General features: G+C 46.4%; 1 protein-coding gene across 1 annotated transcript in view; it reads left to right on the top strand.

The window, feature by feature from the left end:
• Positions 1 to 16,954, top strand: part of ADAMTS17 (ADAM metallopeptidase with thrombospondin type 1 motif 17) — a 331,102-nt gene that overhangs the window by 181,502 nt on the left and 132,646 nt on the right. Inside the window, exons 11-12 of the mRNA XM_017518719.2 lie at positions 13,650 to 13,751; positions 15,388 to 15,533. Coding sequence (XP_017374208.1) covers positions 13,650 to 13,751; positions 15,388 to 15,533 — 248 coding nt within the window. The remainder of the gene's footprint in view (positions 1 to 13,649; positions 13,752 to 15,387; positions 15,534 to 16,954) is intronic.

Raw genomic sequence — 16,954 nt, 5'->3', positions numbered from 1 at the left:
GTTCACATTATATTAGGGTTCTTGACATGTTCAGCTTAGATGTAGGTCTTCGTGAGGCCCCATGATCATCCCGCATGTCCAGAAAGGCAGCACTAATGGTGTAGTTTTCTCATCAGCAGTCATACCAGTGACGTCGTGACATCTCAAGGCGACCTTAATAATTTCAGAGGGAACTTTGATGCAAAATTCTCAACAATATTCCTCAAACCACTTTTGGCCTCCTTTAATGAGAAAAATAATGCTACTTGCTAGATGCTGTAAAATGCAAGAAAAATGCTCACAGTCAGGAGTTATAGGGGTGAAGGAATTACAACTCTAAAAATTTGGAGGACTCTGCTCTCTTAACCCTATTCATATGTAGGAATTGAGAACACTATTCATATTTCCAAGCCCTGGACCCTCCCCGCCCCCAAAGACTTGCTGAGAATTGGTAAGCCCCTCACTGGGCTTAGCCCTAGGGTAATTCCTGTGCAGAGCCCTAGGGTAGCTTAGAAAAGCACCTGAGCATAAATGGGGCAGCAGTTTTGGGGGATGTGTGTGTACGTCTGTGTATCTTTTATCTTAAAGTTTTCTAGAACTTTAATCATATTACAAGACAAAAAAAAGGATGAAATATGACAGAGGCTGGACACCACCAAGGGAATAAAACTGTGAGCCATGCCAGTGCTGAGGAGTTGAACAGTTGCTTTTTATTTTTCTGAAATAGAGAAAAATAAGAAGAAAAGAAACTGGATAGACTATATTTTAAGAAAAATACCATCGTGACTGGTGATGGGCAGTTTTCATTTTGCCACTGCCTCTTCTGAGGGAAAGTAGCTTGCCTGCCTCAAGATGAGCCCACACTGTTCCCTGGTAGGAGGGAGAGGCCTCCCTGGTCTCAGGGGTCGGCATTTCTCATCCACATTCCCGTGTTATTGTACCAAAGCAGGGCCAGCTACCTAGGGTCCTTGGAGGATTTCAAAGAATTGGTGAACCAGGATAGGAAAGAGATTACGCTTCTCTTTTACTTCAAGTTCTAATGGAAGTTAGTATTCTCTTCCATTCTGAATGTTGGTGGTAAACCACAGCAGTGTTAGTCATACCTGTGACTGCCACTGTGATTAGGAATCATAGGTTAGGTAGGTAGGTAGGTAGGTAGATATACAGAGAGATACACAGATGGATGGACGGACAGATGGATATATTTTCTTGTGATGGAGTCTCACTCTGTTGCCCAGGCTGGGGTGCAGTGGCACAATCTCAGCTCCCTGCAACATCTGCCTCCCAGGTTCAACCAATTCTCCTGCCTCAGCTTCCCAAGTAGCTGGGATTACAGGTACCTGCCACCATGCCTGGCTAATTTCTATATTTTTGGTAAAGACAGGTTTGCCATGTTGGCCAGGCTGGTCTCAGACTCCTGACCTCAGGTGATCCACCTGCCTCAGCCTCCCAAAGTGCTGGGACTACAGGCATGGAGCCACCGTGCCTGACCATGGAATCACAGATATTTTCATAAAATTGTGGCCAACATCTCAAAATACCATTTAGAGTCTCCACCAATTCAAAATTACAGTAGTTAGTAGACCCAGGGCCAGATCTTGTTATGTGCTGACCAAAAAAAAAAAAAAAAAAAAAACCTGCATACATTATTATATCACAAATGTAGAATGTTTTATATTTTTAAAACACTTGAATTTTAACTGTTTTCTGGGCCATCTTATGTATTTTATAATAATGCATTCACCACATACTCTGAGAAGGCTCCATCAGGTGCCTACAGAAACACAGAACGGCCAGGTGCTGGGCAGAATTTCGAATGCAGACCTTCCTTCTGACTGGTCCTCTCTGTATGTTCTTCTGCCATTCCCAATTCATATCTGTTTTAAGACCAATCAATTTAAAGATCATTTCCTTACTCAAAGGTGTAGGCAAATAACTTTGGAAAAGCATCACTCCAATTGCTTTAGGACCAGTCTAGGCTTCAGCTATTAACCAGGTTGCTCATTTCTCAGACATTTGCATACCAGAGAAACAAAAATTAAAATACAGTCCATATTAATTTTTAGGGCTCTGGAGGCCCCCACGGCATTACCACTGAATCCTTCCTGTCTGTCTGCAGAATGCTCGTATTGTAAGGCTCAAAGCTGTCTATGGAAATATGAACTAGAAAAAATTGGCATCAATAGCTGGCATTTGTTGCAAAAGTTATTGGCAAATACCGCTGTCTCCTCTTTTAGCCAATGGTAATGTGATGTTTTTAATTCAATAAAGCATTGCAAGAAAGTCCAAACATAAAAGTTATAAACATTGGATGGTAAATATTTATTAGAAAGGGGAAATAAACTTCATGCAATTAGCCCAGTCAGTCTTTTTTTATGATTACAAGTTTCTCCTGTCACGTCAGCAGTCACTGCAAAGGAAAGTTGCTGTTTAGCAACCCTTTCAAGCTCCTTAAGCTCAGATATCCTGCCAGGTGAAGCAGAGGGTGGGAAGGCCCAATGCAGGCACAGTCAGCTGAAAGGAACAGTCTGTATTGCTGCTAGAGACAGAGCAAGAAGAAAGGGGTGCAGTTAGGGTACTGTCCTGACCCGGATCTCTGCCTCACAAAACCCCACCGCTTCCTAACCTGAGAAAGGCGGCCTCAGGCCCCGTCACCGCCACCCTGGCCCTGGAGGCTTTCAGTTGAAAGGTGCTGTGGAATGACCCTACTGCTCCCCGCGACTGCGTTCCACCACCATGGCTCCACAGCCCAGGCATGGCTGCCACACAGTAGTGCTGGGAAAGGATATACGCTCTTCACGTTAGTTGCCACTAGCACATATGTGCCTGTGTGTTGTGGCATTCACAAGGACCTGAGGTGTGCATGTGATACCATTGTCTGAGAAGGGCACTGAGCGCAAAGCTGTCAGCTAATCATTTCAGGAAGACAGGATCTAGAATGGTCATAGGCACTAGAGGGTCTTAGACAATTTTTTCTACCTAATATTTGCTCCTTTGCTCTTTTCTCCGTAATTGCCTTTGGTACAGCGTGGAGAGGCTTTCTCTATCACACTGTGTCAAAGAAGATGGGCTCTCTAGTCGGACTGCCCAGGGCCTCATTCTGCCTGCTTTTCAGCATATTGCCTAGTCTCACTATGCCTAAGTCTTCTAATCTGCAGAATGGGAGCATACATTCTACTTACCCATCATTGTGAAGTCATGAGAGTTAAGAATTAACTGAATTAAAGCTCTTAGCATGTAGCACACACTACCTAAAATAAATCTTAGGTAGTGTCCATTCTCTGTCACTCTGTTGCCTGGAGCCAGAGGGACAGGAGGAGACGCTGTTGAGCTGAGATTCCAGGGGCCTGTCCCTTCCCACATCTTTCCCTGTGCTGTCCTCACCTGGGGAGCCTGGAATCCCCAGGGATGCTTTCCAATGTCCAGTACCTCTCCGTGGGCAAAATCCCAGTCCCAGGCCTCTGTCCTTTCTCACGTGCTGCAGAGATTTGCATGGGCATCTTACGGATAGAGAGACGCTGAGGGTGCCAGAATTCCACCTTGGGGCCACACTTTGTTCCTCCGATGCCAGTCATTTTTAAACCTGGTGGATTGCTACAGTCTTCCAGAGACTGTTAGAAGTTTCTGCGTCTTACTCCAGATTTTCTGTCTTAAAAATCTTCAGGAACATGGGTTTCAGGTATCTGTCTTTCTGTACAACTTCCTTGAAGATTCTTCCATTCAGCTTAGTTAGGAAACTGCTCATCTGCATAAAGTCTGTCCCTTTAATGCAGTGGACCTAGCCAGAGTGGGTGGCTGGCCGGGTCCCGGAGCCTGGCCCTGCCCCTCTCAGACAGGGCTGCACGGTAGTGCGTGGACTTGGATGCCAGGCTGAAAGCCGCCTTGCCTGTCTCCGTCTCAGCTTCCTGCCCGGCATCTGTAGCCTTTCAGAGTCGTTGCACTTTGGCAGCAGATGGTCCTAATTTTCCAGAAGTGTTTGAAAGTTTATAGTAGACTGCCTTTTCAGAGAGCTCTCCACACCATCCCAGTTGTGAATTGTCTTTCTTGTTCCCGCTGCCAGCTGAAGGCCTGGGCCTCACCCTCACCCAGCAGCCCCCATTCCCAGCCAGGTGACAGTCTCTGCAGCCCTCAGGAACATGGAAGTGGTGGCCCAGCCCAGGACTCGGGAAGCCTTCCAGGAGTGGGGCTGGCATGCTGGCCCAGGAAGGCTTCACACTGCAGTAGTATGTGTGGAAAATTTGGATTAGTCACTTTTTCATCCAGCTCTTAGTGTGTGTTTTCTCTCCCTTTTGGCTCGTGTTATCAGCAGCACATTTTTGAGGGACTTTATATAAGCATCTCATTCTGTATCATTTTGAGTTAGAGCCCCCTCCAAACCCTCAGTGGATACCCAGAGAGGACGAGGCAAGAGAACAGCAGCATGACCTTCACAGTCCTTGACAGGGACACCACCAGTTGAAGGAAAGTGGTGAAGGCTCGTGTATATGAGCGATGGTCCCATCCAAGCAGTTCACACTTTCTCGAATTTTCGAGGTACTCTGGGGTTGCATGCTTGGTGCTGGCTCATCACGCAGCCCCTGGAGGAACTGAGCAGCAAAGCATGTTGGGGATGACTCTTGCCAAACCGTAAGCGTAGCCAGTGAGGTGACAGATGCTAGAACCAGAGAGCTCTTTGATTTTCCCTGCTGTGTGCCTGGACTGTGACTTTCCACTGCAACTCAAGCACAGCCGCTGGGGGCTGGAGTGGGAGAGGAGGTCTGAGCACCCCCTCCCCTGATTTGGCCTCAGGAGCTGCCCCTTTGTTGGTTTCCATCCTGTTCTAGTACACCAAGTTTCACTGAAAGCCAGGGTCGTGCTGCCGAGCAGCGTTTCCAGGGAGACCTCTGCAGGTGGAGGGAACGGCACGCAGCTGAGCACAGAGCGCCCATCTCACTGCAGATGACAGGGTGAGCACTCACACTGAGAATGCGAGATTGCAGGGGAAGCAGGCAGCGGAAACTGGGGACTGATGGAGAGGCAGTGTAACCAGCGGGGAGAAGCCTGTGTTCCGGGTCAGGACAGGTCCACCCATTTTCTCACCTGTAAAGCGTGAATAGGGAGTGTCTGTCTCACAAGGTTGGTGCAGGTAGGAAAGAGACAATCCCAGTAAAGTGCTGCTCTGTTACCTGGAGTTGGCGACTGCTTAGTTTGTCAGTGTTCGTCTCTGCCCACTGATGCCAGGCGTTGCTTTGCTGATGTAAGTATTCATCCAATTCATTCACTCCACACGTCTTTACTGGTTATGTGTATATGTACACATAACATATATGTGTACATATATGTTGGTCAGAACTAGTGTAGATTTGCTCCATCCTTTTTAAAAAATTCTGTTATTTTTTAACTTTTTGTTGTAAGACAAAATGTTAAAAGTTGTTGTAACTCTTAAAGAAGACTTAAAAAAAAAATAGTGTATGCCTTTCACCCAACTTGCTGTTAACATCTTACATGGCTGGACGCGATGGCCCATGCCTATAATCCCAGCACTTTGAGAGGCCAGTGCAGTCGGATCACCTGAGGTCAGGAGTTTGAGACCAGCCTGGGCAACATGGTGAAACCCCATCTCTACCAAAAATACAAAAATTAGCCAGGTATGGTGGCACGTGCCTGTAGTCCCAGCTACTCGGTCGCCGAGGCATGAGAACTGCTTGAACCCAAGAGGCAGAGGTTGTAGTGAGCCGAGATTGTGCCACTGTACTCCAGCCTGGGCAACAGAGTGAGACTCGGTCTCAAAAAAAAAAAAAAATGTTACATACCCATAGAACCATTATGAAAAGCAGGAAATTCACCTTGGTACAATGCTATTAACTAAAATACATTTAGGTTTCACAAGTTTTTCCGTCAGTGTCCTTTCTCTATACCAGGATCGTATTTTGCATTTGGTTGTCATGTCTGTCTGATCTCCTCCAATCTGTGACAGATCCTCGGTCTTTCCTTGTCTTTCATGGCTGTGACACTGCTGAAGAGGCCCAGTCTATTGGTTTGCCATTTGGGTTTGTTTCATGTGTTCTCATGACTACCTTGAGGTTCAGTATTGTTGGGACGGATACAGAGGTGGTGTGGTCCTTGTCTCATTACTGGTGACGCCAGCCTTGGTCACCTAGCGAAGCTGTGGTCCGGCAGGGTACTCTACTGTAACTGCTTTTCCTTTTGTCACTGCTGTTGAGTTTTTCTGCAGCAGTTTTCCAACCTCAGCATTATTGGTGTCTTAGACTAGACAGTTTTTGTTGTAGAGTGCTATCTTGCTTTTTCTTTTTAAGTTCTGGGGTACGTGTGCAGATAGTGCAGGTTTGTTACTTAGGCATACACATGCCATGGCGGTTTGCTGCATCCATCCCCCGTCATCTACATTAGGGATTTTTCCTATTGTTATCCCTCCCCGACCCCCCCCACCCCCAGCTATCCCTCCCCTACCCTCCTCACCCCCTGACAAGCCCCAGTGTGTGATGTTCACCTCCCTGTGTGCATGTGTTCTCATTGTTCACCTCCCACTTATGAGTGAGAACATGTGGTGTTTGGTTTTCTGTTCTTATGTCAGTTTGCTGAGAATGATGGTTTCCAGCTTCATCCATGTCCCTGCAAAGGACATGAACTCCTCTCCTTTTTTATGGCTGCATAGTATTCCATGGTGCATATGTGCCACATTTTCTTTACCCAGTCTATCACTGATGGGCATTTGGGTTGGTTCCAAGTCTTTGCTATTGTGAACAGTTACAGGGTACTGTCTTGTGCATTACACGAAGTTCCGCAGCATCCTTGGCCTCTTCCCCTTATAGCTCAGGGGCACTCCCCCGGTTGTGACAACCAAAAGCTGCCTTCAGACACTGCCACACCTCCCCTGGGTCATTTATGTCAGTTAGTCTATATACACTTTCAGTCTTCCCAAACAATGGCTTTACTCACTTACACATTCTTAGGAAATCATTTCTTCTCAGGCTTATATACATATAAACTGAGCTGAGTGGTCCCTGATAATTTTTTTAAAATTTCTCTACATTTTAGATATTTTCTCCTTTCTTTTCTTCTTTGTTGTTATTTATACTTTCTCCACTTTTCCTGTATTGTTTGACAAATGGTTTATCTGATTTATGTTCCCCAGAAAGAGCCAACTCTTTTATTTTTCTTTGGTTTTTCTGTTTCACACTTTTTAATGCCCAGTCTTTGAAATTTAGCAAATGCAGAGATATATAACCAGTCAATTCACGGAACAGGTCCATCGCCCAGATTCCCCCCATGCTTCTTTAAGCTCACCTCTTCCCCTGTCACCAGGAAATCACTGATGTTTTCTGTCTTTTTTTTTTGTTAATGTATATTAAAGCATTTTAAATTTTTTTTAAAAGGCAAATTAGTAGTTTCAGCCCATATTCAAGAAGAGGGGTCACACAAGGGCATGATATCAAGAGACGGAGATTATTGCAACCATAGAAGACTGCCTCCTGCCCCTAAGTTGAGAATATCTTTATTCTACATGTTTCTGAGACATTGATCCTCACCTGCGGAGGTCTGTCCCGCAGACACTGACTCAGTAGCGGATGAATAAATACACTCAGACACACAGAGTACAGTGATGGAGTTGGCTAGGGAGGTTGTCAGCTGCTCTCAGAAGGTGACCGCAGCTACCCGACCCCTGCTTGCTGTTTCTTCTCACATTTATTCAGTATAGATTTAATAAGAGAGGTTCTAAGTCAGCGTGCTTGTGGATAAGTAACATGGTTAAAAGAGAGGTTTTACCACTAATAAAAGGTTTTGGTTCCCAGGCCCAGAACAAACACCATTAACAGGTAATCCCCCTTTGACCTCCCCCTGAGAGGGCCGTGTAGCACAGAGTTTACATGAGTAAACAGTTGGAGTAGAGACAAAGGAACGTGGGGTAAACAGATTTAACTGGGAAAGCTTCTGTTACCCCACATCTTCACCCTATGACCTAATGCTCTAAGATAAGAAGCAACTGCCTTCAGCCTGTCCCATTAAAACCTTTTGGCCTTCCAGAAGGTTTGAGACTATAATCTTACAGCTTTCCCTGGTATTTCCCTTAATATTTTCCTGGCCACCCTGAGTGAATCTCAACATATTTCAGCTGTTTTTTTCTCAAATATCGTCTCTGCCCCATTCTTTCTAGTCTCTCTTTCTGGGTCTGATTAGATACATACGTCGGTATTTCTCACTTGGTTCTTCAGATCTCTTAACCCGTCTTTGGTATCCCCCACCGCCCTTTCTCTCCAGGCTTCATTCTGTATCGTTTCTTCAGATCTGTTTTCCAGTCACCAGTTCTCTCATTCAGGGCTGTCAAAATCCATTGATTTTCTTTGACAATGATATATTTCATTTTTAAATGTTCTTTCCAGTTTCTTATATTCAACCGTGTTAATATCTTGCTGCTAGCTTTTTTATGTAATCTCATCTTGTTTCCTTATAGGTACTGTACATTCTGTATCTGACTTTTATCACGTAAACACCTTGGCAGTTTAAATCTTTTGTTGTTGCTGTTGACCTTCACTCATATTACACTGTTTGATTGTGGGTTTATAATTTGTTGGACATAACTGTGGAATTGTGAAATCCTAAATTGCTCTCCTTTAGGATAACTTATATTTGTTTCAACCAAAGCCCCTTCTTCTGAAAAGTGGCTGCCTCTAGCCTTTTCAGAACCGGTAAACACCCTTCCAGATTCTCTGGTTTAATCTGGGCGTCTCAGATAGAGCTCCTGACCTTGCTCTATCTGAGATAGACCAGCCCCAGATGACTTCTCCCAAGTGCAGTGCCAACTGAGATATAAGAACTTTCAGGCCAGGTGTGGTGGCTTATTCCTGAAATCCCAGCACTTTGGGAGGTCGAGGCAGGCAGACCACAAGGTCAAGAGTTTGAGACCAGCCTGATCAACATAGTAAAACCCCATCTCTACATAAAATACAAAAAATTAGCCAGGCATGGTGGTGCATGCCTATAATCCCCAGCTACTCAGGAGGCTGATGGGGGAGGAGAATCGCTTGAACCTGGGAGGTGGAGGTTGCAATGAGCCGAGATCATGCCACGGCACTCCAGTCTGGGCACCAGAGCAAGACTCCATCTCAAAAAACAGACAAACAAAAAAGGAACTTCCAAAGGTAAAAATGTTAACACCGCAAAGAAAAATAACACGATTGGGTGCTGGAAGATGAAAGGGTAGGTGTTGGTCTTGTCAACCAGCACCTGCCCTTGGGAGAATCCGCCCTTGCCTGTGCTTATCACAGATTGGTAGCAGTCGTGTGTACATACGAAGACAGCCGGGTATGGGTTTTGTATTTGCTTCCTTGGATACTACTACTGGTGAGCTCAGCAATGAGAACTGTTCTTTATTATGGCACCCAGCTGTTCCGTACCGGAAGAGCAGCCCTGTCTCCCACAGAGTCTGCTATTCGCTGTAAAAGCAGAAGGTTCATCCGTCAGTCACCCTTCTCTTTAGTGTACCTGCTGCCTGAGCATGATGAAAGCATCTCCACCTCCAAGCCCCACCCTTTCATTCCTTCCACCCAGTTCTGTTATTTTTCTTTGTGTTTAACATTTTACCTTTGAAAGTTTTTATATCTCAATTTTAAATTTTTATCTGTTGTATTTTGCTCTTCCCACAGCTAGAAAAGGTGAAGACATTGATGTAGATATAGACAGCCTCCCACGGCTCCCGTCCCGGTGCACCTTCTTCCCAGTGGGTTTCTCTCTCTGCCATTTCTGCCTCATCTGGGTTTCTGTCCTGTGTGCTCTATTCCCTAACTCCCATCCCTGTGTTGGTTTCAACACTTTGATCAGGGCTCACTGCTGGCCCATTTTCTTTGGGTTCTCCAGTCGTTTCTTAGGATGGCCGAAGGTCATCCTCTGATATTTTCTCCAAAAAAGGATTTACCTACTTGTAAGTTCAAAAATGTTTTTTCCATTGGCTAAGTACTTGAGCAAGCGTTTAGTTGATAGAAGTTTCCTGGGCTGCATGCTCTACCTTTCTATCTGTATCAGCGTCACTCACTCCAGTGCCCGTAGGGAGAGGCTGCTGCAAAGACATCTGCACAGCCCAAGCTCTTTTCCCTTTTCCCGTTCTCTGTGCTGGCTGTCCAAAGCATGTTCAGCTTTATCTTGGAAACCCAAAGGCCTTATAAGGACATGCCTCTTTGCTCATTATTTTGCACCAGTTTTTCTTGGGGCTTTGTTTTTCAATCTGATAATAAGATGTTCCATCATTTCAGATTAGGGTCTTGAATTTATATTCAAATGCCTTTTCTTTTCTTCTCCTTCTTCTTTTTTTTTTTTTTTTTTTTTTTAGATGGAGTCTTGCTCTGTCACCAGGCTGGAGTGCAATGGCGCAATCTTGGCTCACGGCAACCTCTGCCTCCTGGGTTCAGACGATTCTCCTGCCTCTGACTCCTGAGTAGCTGGGGCTACAGGTGCACGCCATCACACCCAACTAATTTTTGTATTTTTCTTTTAGTAGAGATGGTGTTTCACCGTGTTGGCCAGGATGGTCTCGATCTCTTGACCTCGTGATCCACCTGCCTTGGCCTCCCAAAGTGCTGGGATTACAGGTTTGAACCCACGCCCTACTGGTGCCTTTTCTTTTACATCACTTTAGTTCCTTTCTTTGTGAGTCTTGTGCTTCTAACCTAGCTCAGACTCCCTGACCTTCACAAACATTGACCTCCTTATTGGAAAAGTGGAAAAAAATAGAGGAAGCCCCCTCCTGTCTGCCTTCCAGGGCTGCTGTGAGACTCAGGATGACAGGAAGCAGATCACTTTGTCATTTGCAATGCATGACGTGAATGCCGGCTGTCGATCTAGGAGGCATCAAGGTGACTACGTGTAGTCACCGCATCTGTTGAGTAGTGAAAATGTATCACAGGAACTGTGACTGCTTGGCTTGGGCACACAGAGCAGTGCAGATGGCAGAGCTTGGATGAGATGCTGCCGTGCTAATGTCTCCTTTGCTGTCATTCCCCTTTTCTTTGTTCTTAAGCTGACAACAAAGGTAGCCACTCTCCTAACAGTAGAGGTTTATGTTTCTTGTTTTTGAACTGTATGTAAATGAAATCATATAGTATTCCATTGTTCTAATATACCATAGTTCATCTGTTCTGCTCTTAATGGGCATTTGGGTTGTTTCCAACGTGGAACTAATGCAAATAGTGTTTCAGTGAACTTCCTTGATGATGTCTTTGGTAAACACATACACATATTTTCTGTTATATACTTATGATTGGAATTGCTGGGTATTAGAATGTATGTGTCTTCAGCTTTAGCAAATACTGCCAAAGAGTTTTCCAAAGCTGTTGAACCGAGTTAATCTCATTCTCAGTATACAAGAGGACCCATCGTGCCACATTCTTGCCAGTGAATGAATGGTGCTTTGCATCTTCTTCATTCTGGCATTCTAGTTGGTGTATCAAGGTGTCTAGTGGTGGTCGTAATGTGCCTTCCCTGATGACTAAATAAACTGAGCACTTTTTCATATGTTTACTAGCCATTTAATCATTCTCTTTTATGAAGTGTCTATTCAAGACTTTTGCCCATTTTTCTACTGGTCTTTTTTGTAATTGATCTGAAGGATTTTTGTTGTTTTAAGTCATGTTTTGGATACAAACACTTCATTGGTTGTACACATTACAGATCTCTTACCTATTGCAAACATGTTGTTGTGTTCTTGCAGTTGCCTTCTGGAAAACAGAAGTTGTTCATTTTAATATGATATAATTCATTAGTTTTCTTCCTTCATGGATAGTCCTTTTTGAGTTCTGTTTAAGAAATCTTTGCCTAACCTCATTCTTCTTTTCTTTGATGGTTAGAAAAGTTTCATGAGAAAGCACTGTCTGTAAAGTGCATAACAAACAGTTGACAACGCCTTCTTCCTCTTTGTCCTGATGGAGCCGTCATTTTTGCTAATCCCAAACACTCCTGCCTCGTAAATTCTCCCCCTGGGTCAGCCTTGTCTTGTGAGCACATGTCTGCACACAGATGCCACACTCTCAAAGAGCTCTCAGGTCAGAGTGCAGGGAATCAAATGTCTGATGGGGTGCAGTCGGTCTTATAGGACCAGATGTGCTGCGCTAGGGTTCTGATCTTTTTGCCATCCCTTTGAGAGGCGAACAATCATGGCAACACGCAGGCTTTGTGAACTCCATGTGCAGTATTCCACTTGAGTCATCCACTTCTTCAGGGGCACAGATAGCTCCAACACACTGAGATAGCTGTGGGCTTTTCTCAGCCCTGTTGAAAAGCTCCCTCCAGCTCTGCCTTCCCTCCCTTGCTCTTATTTTTGACCCTTCAACTTCTGAAAATTTTAGACAGCACAGTTGCGTGTCTATTCCGTGCAGATGTTTGAGGTTACTTGGAACAGCAGCCCTCTAAACTGAGCATGGCACACCCTTTGCAAACCACGTGGTGATCACACTGCAGCAGCCACAGATGCTCCTTGACCTTTATCCGGCCCATTTTGAAGCAGCGGGTCCCTGGCCACACCCTGGAGGGTGATGTCTTCCTTCTCCAACTTGGGCCTTTTAGCCATGATGGGGTTTGTCACCCTGGAATCACTGCATCTTTAAAAGATCTTTAACTACATCTGTTCTCAGTTTTCAGACCATGAGGCCAGGATTTGGGTGCAAGTAGTTTATCTGGAAAGTGATCCCAGGAAGCGTGGTGAGGGGGCAAGGGAGAGAGAAGTCAAGAAAGGTGCATTTGTGAGTTAGTGACTGCTGTTGACAGCGAGGCCATCCTCCAGGGCCCCCTGAGAGGTGTGTGGAACTTGCCTCAGTGTCATCTCCCTGTCCCCGGGGCGGGATGGGGAGTTACCCAGCTTCTGTCCCTTATGGTTGAGGTCGCTGTCCACATGAGTCCTCCAAAAGGGGACACCGGCTATGTCTGCCTTCGTGATTCTGATAAATTGTCTCCTGAGCACTTCACCGATGCCCAGATTTCCTAATGATACAATTAGAAGTCGGTGTGTTTAAATGCCGTTTGAATTATTTTAATTGTACATTTGTAGATGTTCTGAAAATTCTGTAAGTGAAGTACTATAAAAAATTGTGCACAGCTCAGCTGAGCTAGAAACAGGTGACCACAGGGAGAAAGAAGGTTGCCCCTGTAACCCTGTGGGGTTATGAGCCCTTCGCGGCCCTTTGGGCTGTCACTTGCTGGCCTCACAATGGCTGCCTACCCATCTGTTCTTGAATTCAGGGCTGCCTCTTCCAGCAAGGCCTCTCTGAGGAGGTTTGGTTAGATCGTTTTACTGTCTGTCCCGGACAGTCCCTGGTATCTGCCTGAACCCTCACCGCTGTAAATGGAAGGTGTCTGTCTGCTCATTACTGCTGGGAGGCAGGCGCCGCTGCTCCTGGCCTGTGCAGTGCCTCTGATACCTCCTACGCCCTCTGTGGTTGTTGGAGCTGTTGAACCCAACCCCGTGAGACGAGCCCTCCTCGGAGTAGATGCACAGAACTTTCTGTACTAAATGAACCAGTTCAAGGGATGCACTTATTTTTTGAACCTACAAACTCATGACCCTCTGGCTTCCCCACACATTTCGAATCCCACATTTGAAATCGTGGATGGGCCACGCCTCTGACCCCAGCTGTGACCTGAGTGTGGGTGTTCTCCACAACTACGTTCCTTCCCTTGTTCCGCAGCATCTGATGTGCGCTGGACTGTGGTGCCTGGTAGAAGGAGACGCCTCCTGCAAGACCAAGCTGGACCCTCCCCTGGATGGCACCGAGTGTGGGGCAGACAAGGTAATCCTGGCCTCCCACTGCCCCTACAGGCAGCTCCACGCCTCCCAGGCAGCTGGCAGTCTCTCAAACACGGTCTGTACTCTACTTAGGAGCCCCAGAAACATCCTTCAGGCACCACAGAAATGCCCGTGGAGCCTGCTCCAGGCACAGAGTGGTGCCTACATCGCCTCTTTCCTTTTTCTTATAAGATACGGCGGGGCGCAGTGGTTCAGGCCTGTTATCCCAGCACTTTGGGAGACCGAGGTGGGTGGATCACAAGGTCAAGAGACTGAGACCATCCTGGCCAACATGGTGAAACCCCGTCTCCACTAAAATAGAATCCGGGCATGGTGGTGCATGCCTGTAATCCCAGCTACTCAGGAGGCTGAGGCAGGGGAATCACTGGAACCCGGGAGGCGGAGGTTGCAGTGAGCCAAGATCAGGCCACTGGACTCCAGCCTGGGCAACAAGAGCAAAACTCTGTCTCAAAAAAGATACAAGTATCAGTTACTTAATATGTTTGTTAGATTAACTCCCGTTACCATGTAAGGGAATTTACTTAAAAGGAGCACTTTAGACCAGCGTATTTTAAATGGAAAAACATCACCTGCCATACACAGTAGGCTCTTGTGAAAAGAATTCAGTGAGAACAGTGTTATCCAATTCTAGCTAAATGCTGAGAGAAGTAGCCTGCTCCTCCCCTGCAGGAGAGATGGGAGGTGTTGGAGGGGAGAGGTGTGCAGAACCCTCAGCCACAGGGCTCTTTCCAGTCTTTTTTTATTTTTTGATACCGAGTTTCCCTCTTGTTGCCCAGGCTGGAGTGCAGTGGCATGATCTCAGCTCACCACAACCTCCGCCTCCTGGGTTCAAGCAATTCTCCTGCCTCAGCCTCCCGAGTAGCTGGGATTACAGGCATGCGCCATCACGCCCTGCTAATTTTTGTATTTTTAGTAAAGACAGGTTTCTCCATGTTGGTCAGGCTGGTCTTGAACTCCCGACCTCCGGTGATCTGCCTGCCTGGGCCTCCAAAAGTGATGGGATTATAGGCGTGAGCCACTGCACCTGGCCTCTCTCCAGTCTTAATGCAGAGATTGAAAGGGTTGAAAAGGAAGTCAAGTTTAGCTCTGATGCCATGACTGGGAACCATGAAATCACATCCAGCGCCTCAGGGTGGGTGCTATCCACTTAGAGAAATTGTTTTATAGGGTTGGCCTTCTCTTATCCTCGGAAAGAACCAAGGTTTCCTCACGTGGAGCTGGCTGTCATCACCAAGCAACAAACCCCATTCTGAGGTTCAAAACCTCAACCAGGCATGCCGCCTCCCAGCGAGAAACGCGCTCACGCCAAGCAAAGTTTGCAGAAGCCCAGGTTTCTTCATGAGCCATGTAAATTAGTCCTCTTCCTGGGATTTAGAAAATCCCAATGGAGCACATCTATCTGAAAGCTTAGGGCAAAAAATGCAAACCCTACAGGGATGTAAGTGTCAGCTTCAGTAAGGCACGTCACTAAAATCAGCAAACATGCAAACCCTGAAATAGACTGGACTTATGTAAATGTAGAAAGCGGGTTTTTCACAGCATGGCATTTTGGGGCCGGGCGGGCTGGAGTGAGCAGCTTTGCTGAATGCCGGGCCCCAGCCCTCCCCGCTGTGTTTCAGTGGTGCCGTGCAGGGGACTGCGTGAGCAAGACGCCCATCCCGGAGCACGTGGACGGAGACTGGAGCCCGTGGGGTGTCTGGAGCATGTGCAGCCGAACTTGTGGGACGGGAGCCCGCTTCCGGCAGAGGAAATGTGACAACCCCCCGTAAGTCCCCCTGACCAGCCACGCTTCAGCGTGCCACAATCGGGGTTTTCGAACTGCAGCTCTGGATGCCCACACAAAGCAGGGTCTGTCTCCCACTGAGCATAAGAAGATAAGGAAAATGAAACCCAGCCGAGGTCCAGGGTGTGGGGGCCTCGCGTGTGTCAAATGACATCTCAGCTTTAATCGCTCTTTCTATGAACATGGATACAGTAGAGTCTGGGTTGAGCTGACTCCCTCATTCCTTGCCTGGGCCCCAGTGGAAAGGTTTTCTGAGTCAGCTGGATTACAGTTCCTCCTGCCTGCCTCATCATTTGCCAAGTCGAGGGTCATTCCCACGAAGCCTGGAGGCCTTCAGGAAAGAGGTTGACCAGTTGGCTGTCTGCTGATGTGGGGGCAGGCTCGTGGTTCATGAGTCACAGAGTGTCTGAGTTCAGCTGCCTTCTTCATCCTAAGAGTTTTTGTGGGTCCTTCTATAACTATCAGAAAAATAAGTGTTTTTTTCTTTGGCTTTGGCTGCTTTTTATTGACTCTAATGACAGCATGGCCTTTCCTGTTCAGCTTTGTACATTTGTTCCAGGAAACTCAGGGATCGATTTAATGATGTTAATTCCATCACTGCCGATTTTCCCTTGTCTTCTTGGAGCTTCCCGCATTTCTTACCATTTCTTTTTTTTTTTTTTTTCTTCTTCTTTTTGAGATGGAGTCTTGCTCTGTAGCCCAGGCTTGAGTGCAATGGTGCAGTCTCGGATCACTGTAACCTCTGCCTACTGGGTCCCAGTTCAAGTAATTCTCCTACCTCAGCCTCCCGAGTAGCTGGGTTTACAGGTGCGTGCCACCACACCCGGCTAATTTTTGTATTTTTAGTAGAGATGGGGTTTCACCATGTTGGCCAGGCTGGTCTTGAACTCCTGACCTTCTGATCTGCCCACCTTGGCCTCCCAAAGTGTTGGGATTACAGGTGTCGCCGCTGCGCCCGGCCACCATTTCTTTTAATGGTCACTTTTATGCCTGGTGTGTCAGCAGTTGCATCACATCAGTTCTGAAAGTGAGCAAGTTATAAATAACGACTGTAGAGAAATATTCACAATTAAGTCCTGCTGATGGATAATTAGCAAACGCCTCTTGTGTTTAAAAATCCTGATGCTCAGGTCGTACCCCAGACTGATCAAATCACAGAACACTAGGGGTGGGACCCAGGAATTGGATATTTTATCTTCCCAGGTGACTCCAACAGCAGCCAATGTTGGGAACCTCTGGATTAAAGGAAGGCTTATGCTCCTAGTGTAGTCAGTGACAGGAACACGATTTTCCCAGCAGTGTTATAAGAATTGACATGTATTATGTCTTACTAAAACATTCCCCTCTAGCACCCATCAGAGTGCAGGGCACATAGCAGGTGATTAGTTTATTAGGAATGATTT

The sequence above is a fragment of the Cebus imitator genome, unplaced genomic scaffold (assembly GCF_001604975.1).
Source record: "Cebus imitator isolate Cc_AM_T3 unplaced genomic scaffold, Cebus_imitator-1.0 Scaffold19, whole genome shotgun sequence".
Classification (NCBI taxonomy): domain Eukaryota; kingdom Metazoa; phylum Chordata; class Mammalia; order Primates; family Cebidae; genus Cebus; species Cebus imitator.
This window is presented reverse-complemented; position numbering and strand designations above follow the sequence as displayed.